This window comes from Falco peregrinus, chromosome 5, assembly GCF_023634155.1.
Source record: "Falco peregrinus isolate bFalPer1 chromosome 5, bFalPer1.pri, whole genome shotgun sequence".
In the NCBI taxonomy this organism is placed as follows: domain Eukaryota; kingdom Metazoa; phylum Chordata; class Aves; order Falconiformes; family Falconidae; genus Falco; species Falco peregrinus.
Genome location: NC_073725.1, coordinates 81,508,716 through 81,532,510, shown reverse-complemented (window position 1 = coordinate 81,532,510; position 23,795 = coordinate 81,508,716). Strand labels below are relative to the sequence as shown.

Genomic DNA, 23,795 nt, shown 5'->3' with positions numbered 1-23,795 from the left:
CTAACATCTCAGACTTGGTGAATGATGAAGCCTGTTCTGAAATAGGTGTGTCCTTTCAAATTACAAGTAGTGTTATCAGAAAGAAAAAATGCAACCTAGGTGGCAAGGACAGAGAACAATTGTCATGTACTGTGGCTCAGTTTGACAGAACTTACTTGTGAATGGAAAAAAATGTAGCAGGCTCAAGACACAGGAGCAAGTGCCAAAGATTTTAATTCCTGTGAATATTTCCTTGTTGCATCATTGTCTGTAAAGTTCAAATTGGTGAAATTGACAATCTGGAAAGCAAACCTATCAAATAATGCAGATATATTTAATAACATGAAGGCACACTACAGAGAATAATATATAGATTTGTGATTGGTGATAACAATGTTACTGTACAAACCTATTGCAACTTTTAACAGTTTTTGCTGTGTATTTGTTTTTACAAAGGTGAAAGACACAAAGGTACTTGCAGCAACTGAACAACCCATGCTGTTAGACAGACTTGAGGAAGCAAATACTCTCTTAGAAGACATTCAAAAAGGATTGAATACTTACTTGGAGAAGAAAAGATTATTTTTCCCAAGGTAAATTAATTAAACAGGCCTAGGTTAGAGACAGAAAGCCATTTCAAATAATTTCTACTGAACTGAAAAGTCTCATTTTATAAACGCACGTGGGGGACAGTCCAGTGCAACAAAAAATTAAAAATCTGTTCCTTTCTCCAGACATAATTAATTTGCCTTGGCTGCAGTTAAATTTGCAATGCCAGGGACAGGCAGAGGTGGGGAGGCAAAATCTGTCTAGCACAGCATAAACCTATGATTAGAAAGACATTATCACTTACAGGGCATTTTTAAAGGAACTTGCTAACTTCCCATGTCTGATTTGCAATTATGTCTCTGCCCTACCCTTTTTAGTTGAGCAAAGGTGTGTGGTAGGAATTATATATGATTATGAGGAACAGGATTCTATGCTTTTACAAGGTACTTACTGGCTGCATAGATATATCTGGGCTTTCGTGAATAAGTCTGAGAACCTGTCTGTCTTTCTCATCATAAAAGGATGGTCATATTGAAATTCTGAAAAAACAGGTGCGATGAGTTTTATAATGTTAAAAAAATACTTAAGAAAGGGGATTTGAGATAGCAATTTCTTTTCTGTTGTACTAGTGTCCTAAGCAACAATAAAAACGATTCTATCTGTCTTGCATTAATAGATTGTTAATGACAGTTTTCATGATTGGAAAGTGCAAGTTCACTAATTGTACTTTTCTGATAGATTCTTTTTCCTGTCTAATGATGAGCTGCTTGAAATACTGTCTGAAACAAAGGATCCCCTTCGAGTACAACCGCATTTAAAGAAGTGTTTTGAAGGAATTGCTAAACTGGAGTTCACAGAAGATATGGAGATCGTAGGCATGATCAGTTCAGAGAAAGAAAGTGTTCCTTTCATAGATAAAATCTATCCAGTGAATGCAAAAGTAATTTTCTTTCTTTTTTACTGTATGATATTAGATTAATACATTGCCTAAAGTGTATGTTTTGGAAGGAAGGAGGTATAAAACATTTAGGATCAGATCATGAAAGGTGTTTAGGAAGTGACAGTGCAGACTGGTATTCTAGAACAAAAAGGATTTCCTACAAAAAGTTTGACGACATATCAGTTTTGCAGTAAATTCCTTTAGGCACTCTACCGCAGCTTTATGCACTTACTACTTCTTAGATGTAGATGGATAGATAGATAATATATATATATTTATAAACACACAGACACACACATATATATACACACATATATGTAACATTGCACAGCATGGCTGAAACAGAGAGAAATGAGGGAAAAATGAATGCCTGGCAGTGAAGAATTAGTTTTCAGAACTTACAATGCTACTATTTCTACTCAGAACCCTTTTGAACTAATGCTCTATCTCAGTTCCAGCTTTTTCTGCTGTTCTCAATGTAAAAGTATGGAGCTGAATTGCTGTATGGTAACCAAAAAGAGATAAAAGGTGGGGTGTGTTGTGAGTTAGATACCCTTTTTCCCTTAATCCTCCAGGAAGAAAACATGCCCTGGGTTAAAATGATCAAGTTTAACTTACCATGCAATCTGTGATGTGTATTTTTAGTTTATGCTTATATGAAACATATCCAGCTGTTCCTTCAGCTGGATTGTCTTTAGAGTTAGCTTGATATACCTGCCTTCAGGCAGTGTTGAACTGCTGTGTTGCCCGTCAGAATTTGGGAAATTTAAACCTTTCTTCCTCCTATATACCACACCCAGATCAGAAGGAAGCATATTGAAGCCTAACACATTTCAAAGGATTTGTTCTTTAAGAGGAATATAATCAGGAAATGTGTATTGATTCTTAACTGTTTTTTTTTTTTTTGAAGGGAATGGTAGAAAAATGGCTTTTGCAAGTAGAGGAAATGATGCTGGCCAGTGTAAGACAAATTATTCAAGATGGCATAAAAGGATATGTCAAGGTAATTGTTCCTGATTTACAGTATAAAATAGATTTCATAAGCAACTGTATATGAATAGGTTGCTGAAATTCTTAACCAGGGAAACATGTTTGAAGCTAAGTGGGAATACAGCTGTGTTTGTTCAGTAGAACCAGTCTGAAGTTTTAACTTTGAATTTCTTGAAGAAAAAGTATTAAAGTTTTCCATGCTGATTCTCATTTATTTATAGAATGAGACAAAAGAAATTTGGGGAAAGTAACTGTTATCAGTGCTATAATCTAATGTGTTTATATGACTTCTTGTGTCTGGAATGGATCTTTTTGTTTAAGGTTCCTCGAAAAACATGGGTACTTCAGTGGCCTGGACAGGTGGTTATTTGTGTTTCATCCATTTACTGGACAGAAGAAGTGTCTGAGGCTATAAGGAAAGGAACTTTACTGGTAAGATTTTCTTCTACCTTTCTATTTCTGAGCACTAAACTTTGATTAATTAATAAAAAGCTGCTTCTAGCAAAGAAGATCCTCACTCAACAACATACTACAATTTACTTATGCAGCGTGCTTTATTTTCTGTTTCCTTTTTTCTTGTGTCTCATTTACCTTGATGTGTATCAGGAGAAATTCCACTGAAGGAAATTGTATTACTACATTTACAAGTGATACTGGTGTAAATAAAAGTGCCAAACAAAAAGTGATAGACTGTTGTTAAACACTGTGTATTTTTATTTCTAACACCTGTCTTTGCATGTGAAGCCCCAGGGAAACGTGCAGGCAGAAATCTCTCTTTACAGAATGGCGCAGCTATTTGTCTTGTTATCGCTAGATTTTCCTGGTGATAAAGGTGCAGCAGCAAAGTTTGTTGTTTCATACAAGAGACTTTTTTTATGTGTTTGTAGTGTCTCTATCATCACGGCAGTTAAGTATTACTTAATTGAGGCTAATCAAATGCATGCTCAATTAATGGAAATAATTTCCGATTCGTTCAGTGGGTTTTTGGCTGATGCTAATTGAGCTAGGTGGATGAGGATTTATTTGGGGATTAATTCTCAACAGAGTTAACAGAGTGTTTGAGCTTATTTTTAAATGTGGAAATAGAAAAGTGTTAATAAACTTTACACCAAATACTACATTTTAATATTAGGTCTTTGTTTCTGTACCCTTGCTGAATATCTTAGGTTTAACTTGCCTATGTTGTTTAATACCATTTGAAGATCTTACTCCACTTATCCAGTCAGAAAATACTCATTTCTTTCAAAGAAAATATCCTAAACAATCCATAGGTTAAGAAAAATGAGAAGGAGTCACAGAACAGTGAATCACATAATATAAGGGACCTCTGGACATCATGTAGTCCAACCCCTCTTTAAAGCAGGGCCAACTAAAGGAGGACTTGCTCCAGTATGCCCATGCCCATCTTCTGTGGAGGAGCTGAGAACTGACCCAGTACTCCAGATGTGGTGTCAGCAGTGCTGACTAGAGGGGAAGGATCACCTGCCTTGACCTGCCGCTAATATTTTTCCTGATGCAGCCAAGGATGCTGTTGCTCTTCTTTGTCTCAAGGGCACATTGATGGCTTGTTTGTCTTGGTGTCCACCAGCATCCAGGTGTTCTGCAGAGCTGCTTCCCAGCTGGTTGGCCACTAGCATGTACTGGCACATGGGGGGTTATTCCTTCTCAGATACAGGACTTTCCCCTTAGTTGAACTTCACAAGGTTCCTGTCTGCCTATTTCTCCAGTGTGTTGAGGTCTGTCTGAATAGCAGCACACCCATCTGGTCTGTCAACCACTCCTCCCGGTTTTGTATCCTCTGCAGACTTGCTGAGGGTGCACTCTGTCCTGTTGTCCAGGTCATTAATTAAAACTAAATTAATCTTTTGTTTCATTAAACTTTCTCATTTAATAATAATAAAATAATTTAAAATTTTTACAGTAAATTTAGGAGAAGCTTAGATTTCTATTAATTTTATTAATTTACAATTTACTACTAATTTACAGAAGAAATCTAATCCAAATTTACCCAACAGAGGGAATCTGCTCATCTCCTATCGTAGAATTTTGTCATTCCTATTAGGAAGATAAGACTTCTGCTTATACTACTTTCAGGCCATAAAGCTTTTTGAAGTTTTCATAGTAAAATAAAATGTCAGTATATGAAAAAGAATTTTAAATGTTTGTGTAACGCCTGGACTTCCATTATTTTGTTTTGTTGGAAGGACTGTCTCCAATGACTGCACCCACGGGAGCTGAGGAACTGCTAGCTACAGCATTGCCTTAATGCCTATGTTCTGTTTCTGTGACAGGATTTCTTGGAGCAGAGCAATCTACAAATTGGGGACATTGTTGAGTTGGTGAGAGGAAAGCTGTCCAGTGGAGCCCGGCTGACACTTGGAGCTCTTACTGTCATTGACGTGCATGGTAAATGTGCAGTTGCTGGTACTCTCATTACATCTGGGGCAGTGCTGCTATTCATTGGTTGAACTATTTGAAAGAGGCAGCTAAAATGCTTTCTTTAACTTGAAACAACTTTTACAGAGTTATTTCACATTGTCTTCGGGAAAATGGAGATTTCTCAGTCCTGCACAACCATCTTGTGTCTACTTAGAACAGGCACTGGAATCTAGATCAAATTAAGCGGATTCTTTATGCAAAACAGATGCAGACTCCTTTCTAACATGAAAGCCAGCCTACTACTCTAAGTGTTGATTTACTTTTACATAGCTATAAGTAAATGCTAGTTTACTTACACATTATTTTAAGTAAACTAATACAGTAGAAGTATTTTTCAATTTTTCAAGAAGAATTTTTCAAAGATTTTGTCTCTTACTCTGCAGCTCGTGATGTGGTTGCAAAATTAGTTGAAGACAAAATCACAGATCTGAATGACTTCCAGTGGATTTCTCAGCTGAGATACTACTGGGAAGAGAAGGATGTAATAGTGCGAATGATTACAACAGAAGCTAAATATGGTTATGAATATTTGGGCAATTCTCTACGTCTGGTGATAACCCCACTAACAGATCGATGTTATAGGTAAAGCCATGTTGTCTATGAATAATATTTTCATGTTTTTGATTGGTCTGTATTTACTTTCATTTGTTATAGTTACTAATAACAGGAACCTCAGCAGCTAAGATTTTCCTGTAGATTTTAGAGCCAAATCTTGCATATCTTCTTTACCCAAATGTGGTAAAATATTTACAATGTGTAGGTTTCTACACCAGTAGAGTAATAGTCTCTGTTGTATCCAAGAATGTGCTTCTGAAAAGGGTTGGCAGCTGATGGTACTGGAACTGTGAAGAATTATACAGTAGCACTGGTCAATTAATTTCTTTGAAGTAAGACATACAGCCTGCCTGTAAAATAAATTAGGTAATTACAGAGCCCTTCATAGATGTTTGAATGCAGTTAGCTTCGTGTTCCTTCCCTTGCTTGCAAGAGGTTGAAATGGGAATACTTCATCCCCCAAGGCTGAAGTATTCAAGGGCATTTGGTATTTCACTTCTGGTGAGCCCTGGAGACAAAGGTCAGCTGTGAGCTGTGAACTCACCATCATGTAGAGGGCACTTGTAGTAAAGTGCCTATGTTAATGCCTGTGCTGGTAAATGCTTAATCTTTTGGCATTCGCAGTTGTGTTGAAGGAGCCATGTGGCTGGTGCATTATCTGTAAACTGGGGTGGTTTTCATTAGGATTAGCTCAATCTAAACTAAGACTACACAGTCAGCTGTGCCAGATGCAGTTTCAGTACAAGCAATGAGCAAACAGATTCTAATCAGCACAATTTAAGTTATTTTTGGTGGCAAAGGCTTTGAATGAGGCTTTGTAAAATAGTCAGACCACTCCAGTGTTCACAGGGATCTCATTTTTAATATGAAAATCACTTTGAGAGCAAGGTGATTCCCAGGTTTATGAAAGAAATTTTATACTTTCTTAGCCATTTCTAAAGATTGACTTCATTTATGAAGCCAGCTTCAAGTTCTTGTTGTGAGGAGTGCCATGTGGTGAACGTGCTTTATGCAAACTCTGTCATTTTGCTTATGGCACTGTGCATTTGCTTGTGTAATTCAGGATATATGAGGTGGATGCATGTAACACAAAGCCTTGACATTCCTTGTAGGCAGAGTGGGTGAATGGAGCTTCCACAATTGGAAATCGGTTATGAGACAATACTGGGGTATTTTTAGGGCAAGCTACGAAGTTGGGAAGTATATGAACGTATCGGAAAATACTTATCCATCCCTTCAGAAACAATCTGTTGTTAAAGTTTACTATTTTTAATGCCTGTGTTCTTGTTTATGTAGGACATTAATGGGTGCCTTGAAATTAAATCTTGGTGGTGCTCCAGAAGGACCTGCTGGGACTGGCAAAACAGAAACAACAAAAGATCTAGCAAAAGCAGTAGCTAAGCAGGTACCAAAATACAAACTTTTTTTCTTTGCATTGTTTATGTTTGGATATGTAGATATTTCTTGAAATTTCATTCTTGAGCAAGTACTACGTGTTCGGTACCTATTCTTTATTCATAGAAATAGCTGGTAAGAAGCACACATTTAGGACTGTGACTATATGGCATTTTATTGTTATAATCCAATGTTAGCAATAATAATCCCTTCCCATTTTATATGCTAAGAATTTTATAGTGGACTTTGTGTTAATACTGAGAGATGTTCTCTTTGTGGTTTTGTTGTAGTGTGTGGTCTTTAATTGCTCTGATGGTCTCGACTACAAGGCAATGGGGAAGTTCTTTAAGGGACTGGCGCAGTCTGGTGCATGGTCCTGCTTTGATGAGTTCAATAGAATTGAGGTAATGTGTTAACTCAGACAAATAAAATGGTAAATCTTTAATTTAAGACACAAGAAGTTTTAGATTCAGACATGACAGCATTATTGCTAATCTTCCACTTTTAGTTGTAGTATAGCTTCTTGGTTTTGATGATCACTGACACAGAAATAGGTACTGAGCTGCCTGCTGTAGGAGCACATGCCTACCTGTGCTGTGTTGCAGAAATCTTGTGTTCTGTGTTATTTTAGCTGAAAAAATTGTTCCTGTGCAATTTCCTCTTTTGTATGTGACACTCATTTGTTGAGAGAGAACTGTCCTTCTCTTCTCCTTGAGAAATCAAGCTGTGGGGCTGCTTTTGTCTGTGTTCAGCACAAGACAGGCAAATCCCAGTGGAGGGATTCCTGTGGTGACTAGCCAAGTGTCACTAACTGAGTGACCTGGTTAACTGGCTCTATAACCAGACACATCTAATCCCCTCCTTGGTCTTACTCTGAATTTTTGGGTTTGTTTTTTTAATTTGGTGACTAATGACTTTGATTGAGTTTGTTGTTATCTTGATGCAATTAGATTTAAGTACTAGTAAAAGTGGAAATTCCATAGAGTTCTACTTTTAGCATCTTTAACACCTTGATTTCTCCAGTTGTCTGCTGTAACTTGTTTTTTAATGAATTCGTGTGAGACTTTAAAGCTCTGAGAATTGGTGCTAGGCTGTGTTACCCATTTTTTACGTTTACCCTCAATTTGGGGCACTGAGTGAATCAGTCTTTCTGAAGAGCCTAAATTCTTTAAGTTGTCTGAGATGAAAGTGCTTTTGGAGGCCTCCAGAGGGAGTTCCTGCCCACTAATTTAATGTCTACAACATTCAGGCACATATTTCCCTGTGCAGGCTTTTAGAAGCCTCTGCTACCTGCCTAGTTGGTTGAGTAGGGAATGGTTGCACTAACTTGCAGAGGACCGCTTCAATAGGCAGCTAATATTTAGGCTCAGTTATCAGTTGCAGGGTGATTTTGAGCCAGAGGAATGCAAATATAGCCATCAAAATATATAAACAAAACCATTTTATATTGTCTCGGAGTTTCTAATGTTTTCCAATCTTTCTGTCTGTATTAGGCTGAAGTATTATCTGTAGTTGCCCAACAAATACTTAGCATCCAGCAAGCTATTACTCGCAAACTCAGAACATTCATCTTTGAAGGGACAGAGATCTCTCTTAATCCTACATGTGCTGTGTTTATCACGATGAATCCTGGGTATGCTGGACGAGCAGAGCTGCCTGATAATCTGAAGGTAAATCTGGAATCCTGATTTTTTTGTAGATATTTAACATAGTAGGTAATATCTATTGTAATAAGAAAAGCAAGGCAGCAATCAAATAATACAGTGATGTGCTGGTTTTGGCTGGAATAGATTTAATTTTCTTCACAGTAGCTGGTATGGGGCTGTGTTTTGGATTTGTGCTGGAAACTGTTGATAATTCAGGAATGTTTTCGTTATTGCTGAGCAGTGCTTACATAGAGTCAAGGCCTTTTCTGCTTCTCACCCAGCACCACCAGCAGGTAGGCTGGGGGTGCACAGCAAGCTAGCTGGGGACAAAGCCAGGACAGCTGACCCCAGCTGACCGAAGGGATATTTCATACCGTATGGTGATGTCATGATCACATATAAAGCTGGGGGAAGAAGAAGGAAGGAGAGCATGTTTGGAGTTTTGGCGTTTTGTCTTCCCAAGTAACTGTTACAGATGATGGAGCCCTGCTTTCCTGGACATGGCTGAATACTTTGCCTGCTGGTGGTCCCACATGAACCCGTACATCCTCATTACTCATCACCACCTTTCCTGTCCTTTGTTATAAGATGCAGATATCATTCCCTTAGTCTATGGACCACCCTTGTGAAATGCCTGTAAAATATCCATAAATGTCCACAAAATGTCCATTGAGTTAATTTAATCCATGACTTTGGGCTCCATCTGTTATGATGGTCACTTAGGACAGGAGAGCTGGTGTGTTGTGTGGAGTTACTGGGCTTAGCTCAGGTTGGGTTACTGCTGCACTTACACTGTTTCTCGTAAGGCTTGTCTGCCATTGGTTCAGGTGGTTCCTGCTACAGTAACTCCTATAACATGCAACTCAAATAATGGGTTACAACAATTTAAAAGTATTCTTGTTACAGTCTTCATTTCTGGTCCCTTTGAGCCAGGTTGTAGGGTTTCAGATTGCAACAACTCCTCCTGTTGCTCCTCACCTAGCTAGTAACAAGGGGTTTCCTGTAACATGAAATTCAAGTCCTGGGTTACAAGAATTTAAAGGTATTTCCATTACAGTTTCCATGCCTGGTCCCTTTGGACCAGACAATAGGATAAATCAAATGTTAAAACGTTGCAATAAACTCCTCCCCTTGCCCCTGCTCTGGCTTGGACTTAGCCACAGACTGCAGTCCCTTAGGGGTGTACCTGCCTCAAGTGGAGCCTTATCTATGAGCCACAATCTCTTCCCAGGGGTGTGCTTGCTGCAGCATAGACTTATGCACAGCCACAGTTGCTTTGAGATGTACCAGCTCTGGCATGGGCTTCTCCATGGCCACAGATGCTGATAACCCATTCAAGTGTATTCTGCTGTGCTTTTTGCTAAGCCTTAGCGTTTAAGGATTGTACGTAATGCACAGATGAAAGGTCTCAGTCTAATCATTCTGATAGCAGTTCACAGCTTTAACTGTACTCTAAGTGGAAGTTCTCCTGGTTTACAGTGGCTTGGCGGTCCAAATCCCAATTTAAATTTATTATAACTTTGCAAGTTGCTGAGATACTGTAGAGAGACTGATGTGGTCCTAGTTCTTTTCCAAGCTTTGCCACATTTTTTTTGTGACATTTTACAAGACTTTAACCACACCATGTTCTAGTTTGCCTATTATAAAAGTGAGATGAATGACACCTCCCTTTCTTCTATTAATAGTTCTTTAGGATTGTGACTTTCTATACATTCGTTCCTGCAGTGCTCAGTACAGCCCCTTGAACCTCTTGATAAGATCATAATAGAATAGAATAAAATATTAATGCAATCTCATAGATTTCTGATGATTCCTGAATTCTAGAAGCTCATGAATTTATAGAGAGATACTATTCTTAAAAAGCAAGCACATGTCTTACCATATTCCATCATCTAAGCTTGTATCTTTTTTTCTTACAGGCACTGTTCCGAACAGTTGCCATGATGGTTCCAGATTATGCTTTGATTGGAGAAATTTCACTTTATTCAATGGGATTTTTGGACTCTCGGAGGTAAGACATGCTGAATTTTCCACATCAGTTGAGTCTGATATACCTCATTCCTCTATAAGGCATATATGTGTGTTTGAGGCATGTCATTCTGGAAGGCTGTCCGTGTTCTGTTTCTCCAGAAAGTACTTTTTAATTTCTTTTATCATCAATTCTCATTTACCACTTCATGTTGACAGATATGCACCTCTACACAGGATCATTTGCAAAATGTATCATAATATCAAACAGAATTCCTAAATGGCACACACGTTCTCTGGCATGGCAGAATCTACAGTTTTACTTCCTAGGTGTTTTGGGCCATCTTGTCAGCTAACATGTCTGATAATCACTGCAGTTACTTTGTGTGTATATAGGTACTTAAATTATTTTCCTTGCATGGTGAGATATTTTCATTTTACATGTGATATTTTAATATCCACAGTCTTGCCCAGAAAATTGTTGCCACTTACCGTTTGTGCTCTGAGCAGTTGTCATCTCAGCATCACTATGATTATGGAATGCGTGCTGTTAAATCTGTCCTGACAGCTGCAGGAAACTTAAAACTGAAGTACCCAACTGAAAATGAAAGTGTATTGTTACTTCGGGCTTTGCTGGATGTTAACTTGGCCAAATTCTTGGCACAGGATGTGCCATTGTTTCAGGTAAGCTGTCAGGCTGGTGTGTTTCAGTTTTGTGTTGATGAGGTCCATTATAAGCGCCTCAGAAACAGGTCATTGTCTTAATTTAGAACAGTTTGATCTAGGTGCTGCTACATTAGTGTAGTTATTTCAGTCCACTGATCTGTCTGCACTCTTTGGTGTTGTTGGGATTATTTTGAAAAACAAACTTTCAGTGGTGCTTTTTAAGTTATTCTATAAAATACTTTACAAGGTATCTTGCTAGAAGTTATTTTTGCTGTTTCATTCATGGAAACTATTCTTTGGAGTTTGAATTCTAGCTTTGTGTTGCAAAAGAGATGTGGGCAACTAAATTAAGTTCAACTAGAAATTTGAAGCCAGAATGAAAATGAGGAAGTTCCTGTTTGCATACGGCTTTGACAGAAAATAAAGACTATGTTGAGCTACACAGCAATCAATATTAAAGACGTAAAAGATAGGTTACAAGCACACACGGAGTCATTGCTCTGAAATTTCAGCACACATAGCCTTCTCTTTAATCACTAAAATTCTTTCAGTCACTTTCACACCCTTTCCTGTAATGCTTTTTGGGGCAAATTTGCAGAAGGTTAAGCCTCCTTTTTACAATACCATTGTGTGTATAAGAAATGCAGGCACTCGTTTCTGTCTTATGCATACAGAATTTTGTGTGGCTACAGTTTGCCTAGAAGTAAGTTTTTCCAGCTGAGGATTTTTTCTCTTAACTGTATGAGTGTTATTTTACTTGTAGATTTTTATGCTTTTGGAATTTTTCCTTTTTGTAATCTGTGTTTAAATAGTGTTCTATTCTGCCTTTCCTTATCAGGGCATCATATCTGACCTGTTTCCTGGAGTGGTTCTTCCTACACCAGATTACGACCTGTTTGTCAAGGCACTAACTGAAAATATAAAAAAAATGAATCTTCAACCAGTTCCATGGTTCATTGGAAAAATTATTCAGGTTTATTTTCTCATACTTCTGGGGAAGAAGAGTGTGAGAGCAGAAACACTCTTAACTGTCTGTGACATGAATGAATACCTAATGGTTTCCACGATCAGTTAATAAAATATTGCAAACAGCATATTTTTGCTGAGTAAAAATCATGCTGTAAAAGCTTGCTTTGCTTATAGCAATTTTTTAATTCAGCCAGACTGTGAAGGAGCCAATATGTGCACCTGCATTGTAGATCTTATGGTTCAGGACAGAAAATTAAACTGAGTCTATTACTAGCTGAGGCAGCATAGTCTAGTGAACAGAATTCTGGACTGGGAGTCAGGCCCTGTTCCCAGTCTGCTCATAGTCTCCTTGAGAAGTCTTGAAAGAGGTGACATTTTGCACTCTTGCTTATGCTTCACCTTCAGCTCTTTGTTCCCATTGGTCTCCCATTTACTAGTATTGGTGACCTTTTAAAAAAATGCTTAACTTTTTTTCTTTTGAGTAGTGCAGCATAGTGACAGTGTAATGTCAAGGGCAAAAACGCATGGCCTGGGGCAGGATCGTGAGGGGCCCCTTCAGCAGCAGTTCAAATTTCATGGCTTATGTTCAGACTTGGTTTATGCTGCTTTGCAAACCATGCTTTATCTTTCATTTAAATAGGGGTAGTGTTAACTCATTAGGAATTTAAGCTCAACCAGAAAATACCTGCCTTAACCTGAGATTTTAAATCTTCTTAGTGGTTCTTCTTACAGCTCTGTTTGAAGGTGATCTGAAGGCTTTGACCTGAGTTCTGGCAAGATCTTGTGGGGTGACTGAACAAGTTTCCACTCTTGCAGTCCAAAGTCAGCCTCTGTGGGACCAGTCATATGACACATCCTCAGAACTGTAGTTTCAGTCCCTTTGTGTTAGCTTCATTGGTAACCGTTGATTTCAGTTCAGGCTTTTGCACCGGGCTGTGTTCTGCAGTGTCTGGTTAGTGCATTCACACCCTGTACAATGATGCTGTTACAGCTGAGGGATGACATTTAGCAAGGAGGAAGGGAGGATGTCTGGAGGCAGTGACTTCCTAAATTATATCAGTGAGAACTGCCGTAATAACACTGCCTTCTGATTTGGGTTAATGCTTTGGTGCAGATATTTGGCTGATATTTTGTCCTGTCACATCTGAGTGCAGGAGAGATGCCTCAAGTTTCATAAACATAATGCCTGGTTTTGTTCTATGTTAAAGAGCCAGTCTCTTGTCACTGATACAGATATATGAAATGATGCTGGTGCGCCATGGTTTCATGATTGTTGGAGATCCTTTGAGTGGAAAGACCTGTGCGTACAAAGTGCTGGCTGGAGCCCTTGGCGATTTGTGTGCAGGTAATGTTCAGCCACAAACTTCACATTAAATGAAGTTAATTCTATGACTAATGTTTTTCCTTTGTGGAGATATGCCCAGTTTATTAATTGTCCTATATTCTGCTTTCTCAACTGGAACATTTCTATTCGTTGAGCTATTTTTGTCTGATACATTTGTGTGAAAGTGTTTTTGTCTGCATTTACTGGAATAGTAAAACATACTAATGTATTTATGCTTTTCTGAATTTTGTTAAGCATTGTATTTGTGCATAATACTCTTGAAAAAACTGGCTCTGATAGGAAGATTGTAAGTAGCTCGCATAAACATATAAAATCTATTATGTTCTGCTTTTTCTTTTTTTATGTGCTTTTGCACATAGGACTTTGTGCTTTCCTTGTATAAGTAACGGAATTTCATACTTACCGCTACCTAGCTGCAAAATGTCTGGGGTTTTTTTGCCTTGGGCAGCTAAAGTAGGATCCTCAAGAATCTTGTTCTGTACTTTCATTGCTGAATGAAACTAACCTATCAAATTCTCAAGCTCATCTATTTGTCTTTTTACAAAGCAAAATCCATGGATGAATATGCTGTTGAATACAAAGTTATTAATCCCAAAGCAATTACTATGGGACAGTTGTATGGCGGTTTTGATCCTGTAAGCCATGAGTGGACAGATGGAGTTCTTGCAAATGCCTTCAGGGAACAAGCATCTTCTACCACAGATGATCGGAAGTGGATTGTTTTTGATGGCCCAGTAGATGCAGTTTGGATAGAAAACTTGAACACTGTGCTGGATGATAATAAAAAGGTAGCCTAACTTTTGCCAGTAACCTTGTCCTTTAATATACATACTTTATTTTAGTACTAGCAATATTATTACCACGTTGGTCAAAGGAGGTGTGAGACTCAGGAAAGGCAGATGTGCTTAAAAGCATTGCTTTTTTCCCCAGTTACACGAGTGGGTTTATTAGATGATATTAAGCTGTTACTTCCCCCTAGAAGCTTTGTCTTGCTCCTGCTTTATTGAAATCAGGTTGCTTACTGAGGGTTTTTTATTGACCCTTTAGGAAACTGAAATATATAAACTCACTTCTGTTACTGAACACTGAACTTGCTTAAATTACTTAGTGAACAAATATTTAAAAAAAAAAAAAAAAAGAAAAAAGCTGTAGGGCATAACTGCTTATCCTTGCAGATTTATCTAAAGATAGAGCATTGTTCTCTGTCTCTGCAAGCCATTACAGTAACATGTAGAAAAGTTGAGACAAGGTCAGAAAATATGTGCTGTGAGAATATGAATGAGTGAATGAGGAGTGGCAGTAAGTAGAATGTTCAGTGATTTTATGACAGTCATTACTTTGACTGGATGATCAGCACTGACATGACTAGATCATGTTTATGTGATGCTCTTCTTCTAGCTATGCTTAATGAGTGGTGAAATAATTCAGATGAATTCAAAAATGAGTTTAATCTTTGAGCCGGCAGACTTGGAGGAGGCATCTCCAGCAACTGTCAGCAGGTAATGTGAAAGCATTCAAACTTGAACTGTCCCACCTTGCACATCTGTTCCTGTACCATAGTTTGTTCTTCCTAGGTGTGGTATGGTCTATATGGACCCACAACAGTTAGGTTGGAAGCCACTGAAGGATTCCTACATGAAGACATTGCCTTCAAACCTGCAGGAAGAACACCGAGAGCTGGTGCGAAACTTAATTTTTACATTGGTCTAATTCAGAAGATTAATGTTAAGGTGATGCTCACAGTTTGCCCACTTGAAGACAGGCATGCAGAATCAAAACTTTTTAAAGTACTTTAATGATTTAGAGGGTCCCAGACCTCCTAGAGGCTGTTGTAAATTATTTTGTAGTGAAGAATGTTAAATGTCATTGCAAGTGCCTGAGAGCTGGAGATGCTAATGTATTAGCGTGATGTATTAGAAATGTAATGTGGGGAAAACTGGAAGACTCAAAATGTTCTGAACTCATTCTTCTTCTAAGACATCTAGAGTTTAGCTTAAACAGGCTTATGATATTATTATCAGTAACAGCTTGATCTTCAAAGCGTTAGTCACCTCATGAATCCTTGTGAAATAGTCTTCTGTGTACTCGATTGCTTGCATGAATGGGAGCTCTTTATGTTGTGTATTGTGGTATATCTTCAGTGTAGATGCAAATAAAAGTTGGTGGGAATCAGCTTTTAATCTTATCAAAATAAAAATTCCCTTTTATTGGGCATTAAAATATAGTAAAAGAATCAGAATAAGATCTGCCTACAATAGCTTTGAAACTGGAGAAAACTTTGATTTCTGTGATTTGACAAGGCCCCCTTTGAGTTTTTGCAGGAAATTAGGACCAAATTCAATAGAAGTACCAAGACTAGAAGAGCTCTTTATAGATTTCTTAGTTCATCAAAGCAAAATGTTTATTCTTTAACCAGCATATAGCCCATGTGAAAAGGCTAGGTGATGATTCCTCTCCTGGTTTCCTGTGTGAGTTCATGGAGCAGACACCACCAGCCATGGTCATTACCTACCTGCATGCTGTGGCACTGCTGCTGGTACCAGTCAGTTCCAGCTTTCTGGAATTTCTTCTGTGGCACAGTATCTGTGCTGGGCCCTTAGTAGGGGCCTGTCCTTTTTAAGGGAGGATGAAGCCCTTATCTTTGGTTCTGTTGGAATAACTTTGTTCTTGCCCAAGCAAAGCAGTGGTCTTCCTAGGCTGCGCTACTGCTCTGCTGTCTGGATTGATGTCTGGGTAACAAAATTCCTGCTGAAAACTTGTCTGTGGTAGAAACAAATTGTTTTCAGCATCAGATAATGACAGTGTGTGACTTTGTGATCACTTAAGTACTGCTTGACACAGGTCCTTTCCTGATAACCCGCTCTGCCAACTTGGAGAATTTCTGATGCTTTGTGTTTTATTGAGAGAGAATTGAGTGACAGTGGGAAATGTGGCACTCCTGCATTGTTTAAAAGCCATTTCCTTTTCTCCTGGTAGGTCAATGACATGTTTATGTGGCTAGTCCAGCCCTGTTTAGAGTTTATTCACCTTCATTGCAAAGCCATTGTACAAACGTCCTCTATTCACTTGAGTTACAGCTTGATGAAACTCTATACTTGTCTGCTTGGTAAGTACCCAAAGCGTTACTCTTCTCATTTTGATTTTTCTTTTTTTCCTGCTGTGTCCCATGGTAAGATGCAGGTTATTGGGTGCGAGGGAATACCAAAGGAATTCCATACTGTTGAGATCATACAACACACTTGGTGATCTCCCTGATCAGTATAATAATAGTTCTTTGACTAGCGTATGGCGCTTTTGAATTTGACGTCATTACAAAACTGAACATGATCATGTGAGTGTATTCCGTATGTTTTGCTTGCTGTTTGCTAGCATCTGAAGAAAAGAATTAGGATATTTGGTAAATATTTTTTCTTCTCATTTATTTTTATTTGTAAACAGGATTTTGCACAGACAAGATCCTCACTCTGTAGGTTGGCTTTGTTCCACTGAAGACAATGCTCTAAGTTTGTCTCAATGCTTTTGTGAAAATGCATTTTGAATTGGGATTTATGGTTGTAACTGGTATTTAACTAAAATTCAAAATATGTGTTTTAGATGAAATAAAGGAATCCGAGGAAGAAGAGAAGGAAAGCATGTCTAGTCAGCATATCACCTTGTGGCTGCAGGGGCTTTTCCTTTTTGCTTTGGTTTGGACAGTTGGTGGGATCATCGATGCAGACAGCAGAAAGAAATTTGATTTGTTTTACCGCAACTTGCTAATGGGAATGAATGAGGAAAACCCACGCCCTAGAAGTGTGAAGCTTACGAGAAACAATATCTTTCCAGAAAAAGGTGCTTCTTCATAACTGTACTTGCCTGGCCTTTATATGAAGCAATAAGAAAACTTGGCATTTTAAGGGAGAATAGAGTGCCTGGCAGATGTTAAGTCTGCAGCAGAGTCACCATCTGCCAAGCCTTGGGCTGCACAGTTGGGTGCTCTTTCCTGGCTCTTTTAACCAGGAGTAGCATATGCCTCATGTTGTACTCGAACACCATAGCTGAATCTGACCTAAAATAATTTGGTAATGATAATGGTGGGGGGCGGGGGGAGGGTATCTTTTGTACTAGAAAGCCTTCATTATCTCACAGTGTTCAATGCCTCACACTAAAATGATCAAAGTTTGTTCTTTAATTGGTGGGTTTTCTTATGTTGTGTTTTTCAATTAACAGGGAGTGTTTATGACTTCTATTTTTACAAGCATGGCAGTGGGCAGTGGAATCTGTGGACAGAGTACATCACAAAAGAAGAGCAAGTTATCTCCCCAGGGGCTAAGGTTCACATTGATATCTTTCATTATAGAAAATAATTATTTGATTAAGTGATTTAGACGTAGAAATCAACTGCCTTAGCTAGCTCTGATTCTACTGTATTAGGCCGTTTAATGTTTGATCTGCAACATTTTGTTAATCTCCTGTAGGCTCCTGTTCATGCTTATGTCTTAATTCTGGTACCATCAATATTGAAACTTCAGCACTGCAGGTGAACATGGAGCCTGAGGTTGGCTAGGGGTTTAAATTTTTGATTCTGCTTTTCTCTCTGTAATAGCATCTGATGCTATAGAAATCTTGGTGGGAAAAAGCCAAAGCCTGAATTTCCATTCCTTCATTTTTGTTTTCCGTGGTTGATGTCATGATGGTATAGTATGAGTTAATCAGAGAAAGCAAGCAAAGAGACTTACTACTTCTTTGGGATATGGAGAGCAGTACTGACAGTCCTGGATCCCCTCCGTTTCCAAATAGACTCACTCACATTTTGATGGCAGCTGTGAACTCAAGGGAAGTGTAGCACAGCAGAGGTCTGCAAAAAGTACCTATTCTGGAGATGAAATTTCAAGATAACTTAAGTGATGTTTGTTCAGCTTTTCATTCCATTGTAGTTGCAACTGCCTTGTCTATTAAGTACATGAGAGATGTAAGATTACATTTCATTCTGCTGTCTAAAATCTTTATTGTTATCTAGTGTACAGCTCCTAATGATAAGTGGAAGATGAGGAAGAGAAAAAGATTTCCATAGCACTGTTCCTTTCCTCTTGCGCAGTAGGGGAACAGAAATAAGCCATATTTAACTCTGCAGTTCTCCTTCCAGGCTTCATATAGCGTCTATGAACCATAATATAGGTAATACTAGTGGTGCTATTTACTGTATAAACACTGAACAAGACGTGGGGCCATACTATCTACCAGAGCCTTGTTATAGCTTAGGTTTTCAGGTAAAAGAATTTTTGTGCTACAGGCTTCCTGTAGTTGCTTGCAAATATTCATGTTGAATGTTTTAGATGTTTGATTTTCATGGACTTGTTTTACTTTTCTCTGTAATAGGTATCTGAGCTGATCATTCCAACAATGGAAACTGCCAGGCAGATGTTTTTTCTTAAAACATATGTGGAGCATAATGTCCCTTTGCTTTTTGTGGGTCCCACTGGCACTGGAAAATCAGCTATAACCAACAATTTTCTATTGCAACTTCCAAAGGAAAAATGCATCCCAAACTTCATAAATTTCTCTGCAAGAACCTCTGCTAACCAAACTCAGGATACTATTATGTCCAAGCTGGAGAGAAGAAGAAAAGGATTATTTGGACCTCCTTCGGGGAAAAAAGCTATAATATTTGTGGGTAAGATACCTTTTTCAGGGTTTTTATATCATTTAATTCTGATTTAAGCAAAAGAAGTGGTTCATTCAGACTAGTAATTTTGGATTGCCTCGGTGCTCTTTGGCTGTTTTCAGGCATCCAAAGAAGGATTAGCAGTGCCCTCTGCTGAAAGGTTTCTGTTTAAGTGGCGGTTGTCTTCAGAATGGTGCATTCAGCGTTGCAGTGTGACATGAAATAAAATAGAACAAAATCCCAACCACATTAAGTTAAAACTTCACCCATAAGTATGCCTGTAAAGTATAATGTCATTCGATTCTGGTTAGTTTAATGAGAAGCAAGAATAACAAGACACCACCTTTTTCTGCCTCTAGTTCAGTTATTTTTTCTTCTTAGCTTTGAAAGGAAACTGTAATTCCTAAACACTGAGGGATTTTTAATCCATGTCTGTGTTCTCCATAGATGATCTAAACATGCCTGCAAAGGAAGTGTATGGAGCCCAGCCACCTATTGAGCTTCTCAGACAATGGATTGATCACGGTCACTGGTACGACAAGAAAGATGCATCCAAGATTAATATCATAGATGTACTGCTTGTTTCAGCTATGGGTCCACCTGGGGGAGGCAGGAATGATATTACAGGTAGGATATATATTACTATGCCAAGTAGTTATTTAACTGGCTGATGTTAAGAGGCAGGTTCAGTTCTGCTGGTGACTAATTGTACATTTATCTATTACTTGTAGATGTACAGACATGTTCACTGGCTGGGTTGTTCAAAGTAGAAATCTGTATGCTTAAGGTCAAATCTGTACCTTTTCCAGGGGCAGTTTAAGTAACATTAGAAACAATGTTTTTAATGTTGATTAAACTCTGAATGATGACAATTCCAAAATTAGAGAACTGGACACTTTTTCTATCTCTTGTTCTTTGGAAAAGGGAGGGAGTACATCTTCTTGCCAAGTCTTTCTGGCTGTTCTCTTCTGAAAATGTATCTCCTGCTGCTAAGATAGGCTGCCTGCATTTACTTACAAGCGTTTTGCCTGCAAAAGTCCATGAGTCCTGTCATATCACCATAAGGAGATTATATTTTCTAATGAAAAAGTTATGCCAGTAAAAGCCCTAATGTAGCTACAGCTACACCGTTAATAAGGCACTTCATGCTGCTTTGTTTCATATAAACACTAATACAGTTATTACTGTATGTCCTCTAAGGAGGCTTTATTAAAATAACAATTCTGATACAGTTAATTTGTAAAATTTACTAGTGTATAGACTGATATATTTTTTTTAGATGAAAGCCAATAACAAGATCCTTGATTTTGTGAAGTTTTACTGTGTCATATCACAGTCAACAGGGCTAATATAAGCTTAAATTTAAATGTGGGTAATAGCAGCTTTGTTGTAGTGGAGATTTATGTTTTTCATATTAAAACCAGTTATTCTAAGTGAAATACTGATAGAAAATATAAACTGTGTTTATATTTGTTTTGCATCACTGCTGAAGCAGAAATTTGCCAGAAACAAGATCATGGAGCTGGACCCAGATTCAGATGTTGTTGTTTGAGTGCCAGTCAATCCTAGAATATGCTAGCTGAAAGGTGGACAAATGTTTGGACATTCCTAAATCTTTCTGCATCATTTTGTCTGTATTACAGGACGTTTCACACGGCACTTGAACATTGTATCTATATGTTCTTTTGATGATGACATATTAACCAAGATTTTTACTGCAGTTGCTGATTGGCATTTCAGCAAAGGCTTTGAGCCTGTATTTCTAAGGTAATGTGATATATTTCCTGTAATGCCTTTGTAGTTTTTTTCTCCTGCAGTTTATCTTCAAAAGTTAAAATTGTATCTCTTCTCCTTCTTAAGGCTGGGTAAGATGATGGTCCAAGCGACAATGTCAATTTATAAAATGGCAGTTGATAATTTTCTCCCAACTCCTTCAAAATCCCACTATGTCTTTAATCTACGGGATTTTTCCAGGGTTATTCAAGGAGTGCTCCTCTGTCCACACACTCATTTGCAAGTAAGTTGTAGTTCAATTATGTTGCTGTAAGAAAAAGAAATGGAAAAAGTAAATTACTTTTATAATATCAGTCAGTAAACATCTCAAAATAAATGAACTATGATTTCAACAGATTTACAAGGTTTCAAATCAGGATAGTCCTGGAATACCTTGTTATAGATTTTCAGTCTGTCTCTGAAGGAGACAGGTGTCCTTTTTGTTAATATTCTTTACATGTGTTACAGTTGGGCCCCAAGGTCCAAGGCTCATCTGTTAAGGCCTGTACATCAAGTCAGACAGTCCCTTCTTTTGAACTTGCAAACTAAATATACAGAAGAAACAAACGTGGGAAGACTCGCTATCTCTCTTTCACAAATGACAAGCTCATCAGTGAACAAGACTGAATAGTTTAGCCCCAAGTTCGCCAGTTGTCATAAACTACAAATGGATACTGATATGTACAATTTTCATCCTCCTCCTTTCATCCATTTTCAGTAAAATGTCAGGTTAAAGGAGTATTAAACATTTCCTTTCTTTAGGGGAATGATTTTGGTGCAGAAACAGAACAAAACAGCTACAAGCTATTCAGAGGAAATCTTAGCCAGCAACAGTTTTGAGCAGGGCTTGAGTTAGAGCCTGTGAGCCCTATCTTTAAAGATTTATTCTGTACTTTATCTTGGAAGGGTGGGGAGAATTGATACAGTAGAGAAAAATGCTTTGACATAAGAGCCCCAGATTGTATGGTCACAAAGGACAAGGTGGTAACTAGATGAGGAAGCTGGTTAAGTTAGCAGATGCGGAGCCATGTGCTGAATGGCTTGGAATTGAAAGATTCCCACTGAGTTTAGTACAAGGTATGGCAGGGTCCAGATGGACATTTCTGTCCTTTTGTTTTTAAACAAATCCTGCCTGGGCTATATTTACCTGGTTTCTTGTATTTGCTTTTTCAGGATGGAGATAAACTGATCAGACTTTGGATTCATGAGGTTTACCGAGTTTTCTATGATCGCTTAGTTGATGAGGAGGACAGGAAGGTATTCTTTCAGATGGTACAAGAGACAACATCAAATAGCTTCAAGCAGAGCTTTAATAAGGTATTTTCGGATAATGTCTGGGACCAAGAATGAGACTGATGCATTTGCAGAAGCACTTAGACATTGAGATTACATTAGTATTGGACACATTTTGAATTATTTCGATTAGTGCATTTTAAAGATATGAAAGGTCTTCTATTCAGTATTGAATATTTGTGGTCAAGGTAATACAAATCACTTCATATCAGAATGATTCATAACTTCAAAAGGATTCTGTGTTGGTACAGAGGACTATCTGGAATAAGTGTCTTGCACAATATTTATATGTGCTTTTCCTTAAGTTAATATTTGGATGAGCCGATGGGAGTAGTGGATACTTTTTTGAGAAACCTTCTGGGAACTTGTCCTGTATTTGACAGAAAATCTGTCTGTGAAGTATGCATATGTGGAAACTTGCTTGTCAACCTACAACATTTAGGTGTTTTTTTGTGTTGTGGTTTTTTTTTTTTTGTCCAGACTAGGGTAATATCTGGAATAGCTGGAAAACAGTGCTTCCCACAGTATTATTACTATGTAGATATGAATGATTATATCTTTAAGGAAAATAATTCTCTAATAGTTTGAAATATCTGTTGATTCTTGTCTTTTCCCTAGGTACTGAGTCATCTCTCACCTACTGGAAGAATCTCTGATGATAATATTCGCAGCTTGTTCTTTGGAGATTATTTGAAGCCAGACAGTAATGTAAAAGTGTATGATGAAATCACAGATTTAAAGCAACTGACAACTGTCATGGAATACTACCTTGAGGAATACAACAACATCAGCAAAACACCAATGTCCTTAGTCATGTTCAAGTTTGCTATTGAGCATATCTCAAGGATATGCAGAGTATTGAAACAGGATAATGGACATCTGTTGTTGGTGGGGGTCGGTGGGAGTGGTCGACAAAGTGCTACCAAGCTGGCCACCTACATGAATACCTTTGAACTCTTTCAAATTGAAATTACGAAGTCCTATGGAATCAATGAATGGAAAGATGATGTTAAACGAGCCATGCTGAAAGCAGGTGTTGGTAACAAGAATGTGTCCTTTTTGTTCTGTGATAATCAAATAAAGGATGAAGCATTTTTAGAAGACATCAATATGCTTTTAAATACTGGTGATGTGCCTAATATCTTTGCAGCAGATGAGAAAGCTGAAATTGTTGAGAAAATGCAAGGTGCAGCAAGGATGGAGAACAGGAAAATTGAAGCCACTCCCCTTGCTATGTACAATTTCTTTATTGAAAGGGTGAAGAAAAATTTGCATATTGTCTTAGGTCTGTATACAGTGTGTTATTTCTTAGAATATTTTTTCTTAAACTTAGTGTTTTCTGCTTACTAACTGCAAACAACCTTAGGTAACTATTGCAATTATTTTTATTCGGTTTTTGGTTGTTTTTTTTTTCCCTAGCCATGAGCCCTATTGGAGATGCATTTCGGAATCGATTACGGATGTTCCCTTCACTGATAAACTGCTGCACCATTGATTGGTTCCAAACCTGGCCGACAGATGCATTGGAAATGGTTGCTAACAAGTTTTTAGAGGAAGTTGAACTTGAAGATGACATTAGAAAAGAGTATGAGTTTAGCTGTCAAACGTATCTCCCCTCCCAGTCACACCCTCAACTTACTTGAT

The 23,795-nt window shown here is 38.0% G+C and overlaps 1 protein-coding gene across 1 annotated transcript in view; it reads left to right on the top strand.

Annotated features, from left to right (window-relative positions):
• Nucleotides 1-23,795, top strand: part of DNAH3 (dynein axonemal heavy chain 3) — a 67,034-nt gene that overhangs the window by 23,294 nt on the left and 19,945 nt on the right. The window contains exons 24-49 of the mRNA XM_005228940.4: nucleotides 436-572; nucleotides 1,267-1,468; nucleotides 2,379-2,471; nucleotides 2,780-2,890; nucleotides 4,750-4,864; nucleotides 5,281-5,479; nucleotides 6,749-6,857; nucleotides 7,138-7,251; nucleotides 8,341-8,517; nucleotides 10,413-10,504; nucleotides 10,926-11,145; nucleotides 11,966-12,100; nucleotides 13,330-13,441; nucleotides 13,988-14,229; nucleotides 14,840-14,940; nucleotides 15,016-15,121; nucleotides 16,418-16,547; nucleotides 17,036-17,272; nucleotides 17,651-17,754; nucleotides 18,800-19,094; nucleotides 19,533-19,712; nucleotides 20,729-20,852; nucleotides 20,946-21,102; nucleotides 22,032-22,175; nucleotides 22,770-23,436; nucleotides 23,571-23,736. Of these exons, the coding sequence (XP_005228997.3) occupies nucleotides 436-572; nucleotides 1,267-1,468; nucleotides 2,379-2,471; nucleotides 2,780-2,890; nucleotides 4,750-4,864; nucleotides 5,281-5,479; nucleotides 6,749-6,857; nucleotides 7,138-7,251; nucleotides 8,341-8,517; nucleotides 10,413-10,504; nucleotides 10,926-11,145; nucleotides 11,966-12,100; nucleotides 13,330-13,441; nucleotides 13,988-14,229; nucleotides 14,840-14,940; nucleotides 15,016-15,121; nucleotides 16,418-16,547; nucleotides 17,036-17,272; nucleotides 17,651-17,754; nucleotides 18,800-19,094; nucleotides 19,533-19,712; nucleotides 20,729-20,852; nucleotides 20,946-21,102; nucleotides 22,032-22,175; nucleotides 22,770-23,436; nucleotides 23,571-23,736 (4,469 nt within the window). The remainder of the gene's footprint in view (nucleotides 1-435; nucleotides 573-1,266; nucleotides 1,469-2,378; nucleotides 2,472-2,779; nucleotides 2,891-4,749; nucleotides 4,865-5,280; nucleotides 5,480-6,748; nucleotides 6,858-7,137; nucleotides 7,252-8,340; nucleotides 8,518-10,412; nucleotides 10,505-10,925; nucleotides 11,146-11,965; nucleotides 12,101-13,329; nucleotides 13,442-13,987; nucleotides 14,230-14,839; nucleotides 14,941-15,015; nucleotides 15,122-16,417; nucleotides 16,548-17,035; nucleotides 17,273-17,650; nucleotides 17,755-18,799; nucleotides 19,095-19,532; nucleotides 19,713-20,728; nucleotides 20,853-20,945; nucleotides 21,103-22,031; nucleotides 22,176-22,769; nucleotides 23,437-23,570; nucleotides 23,737-23,795) is intronic.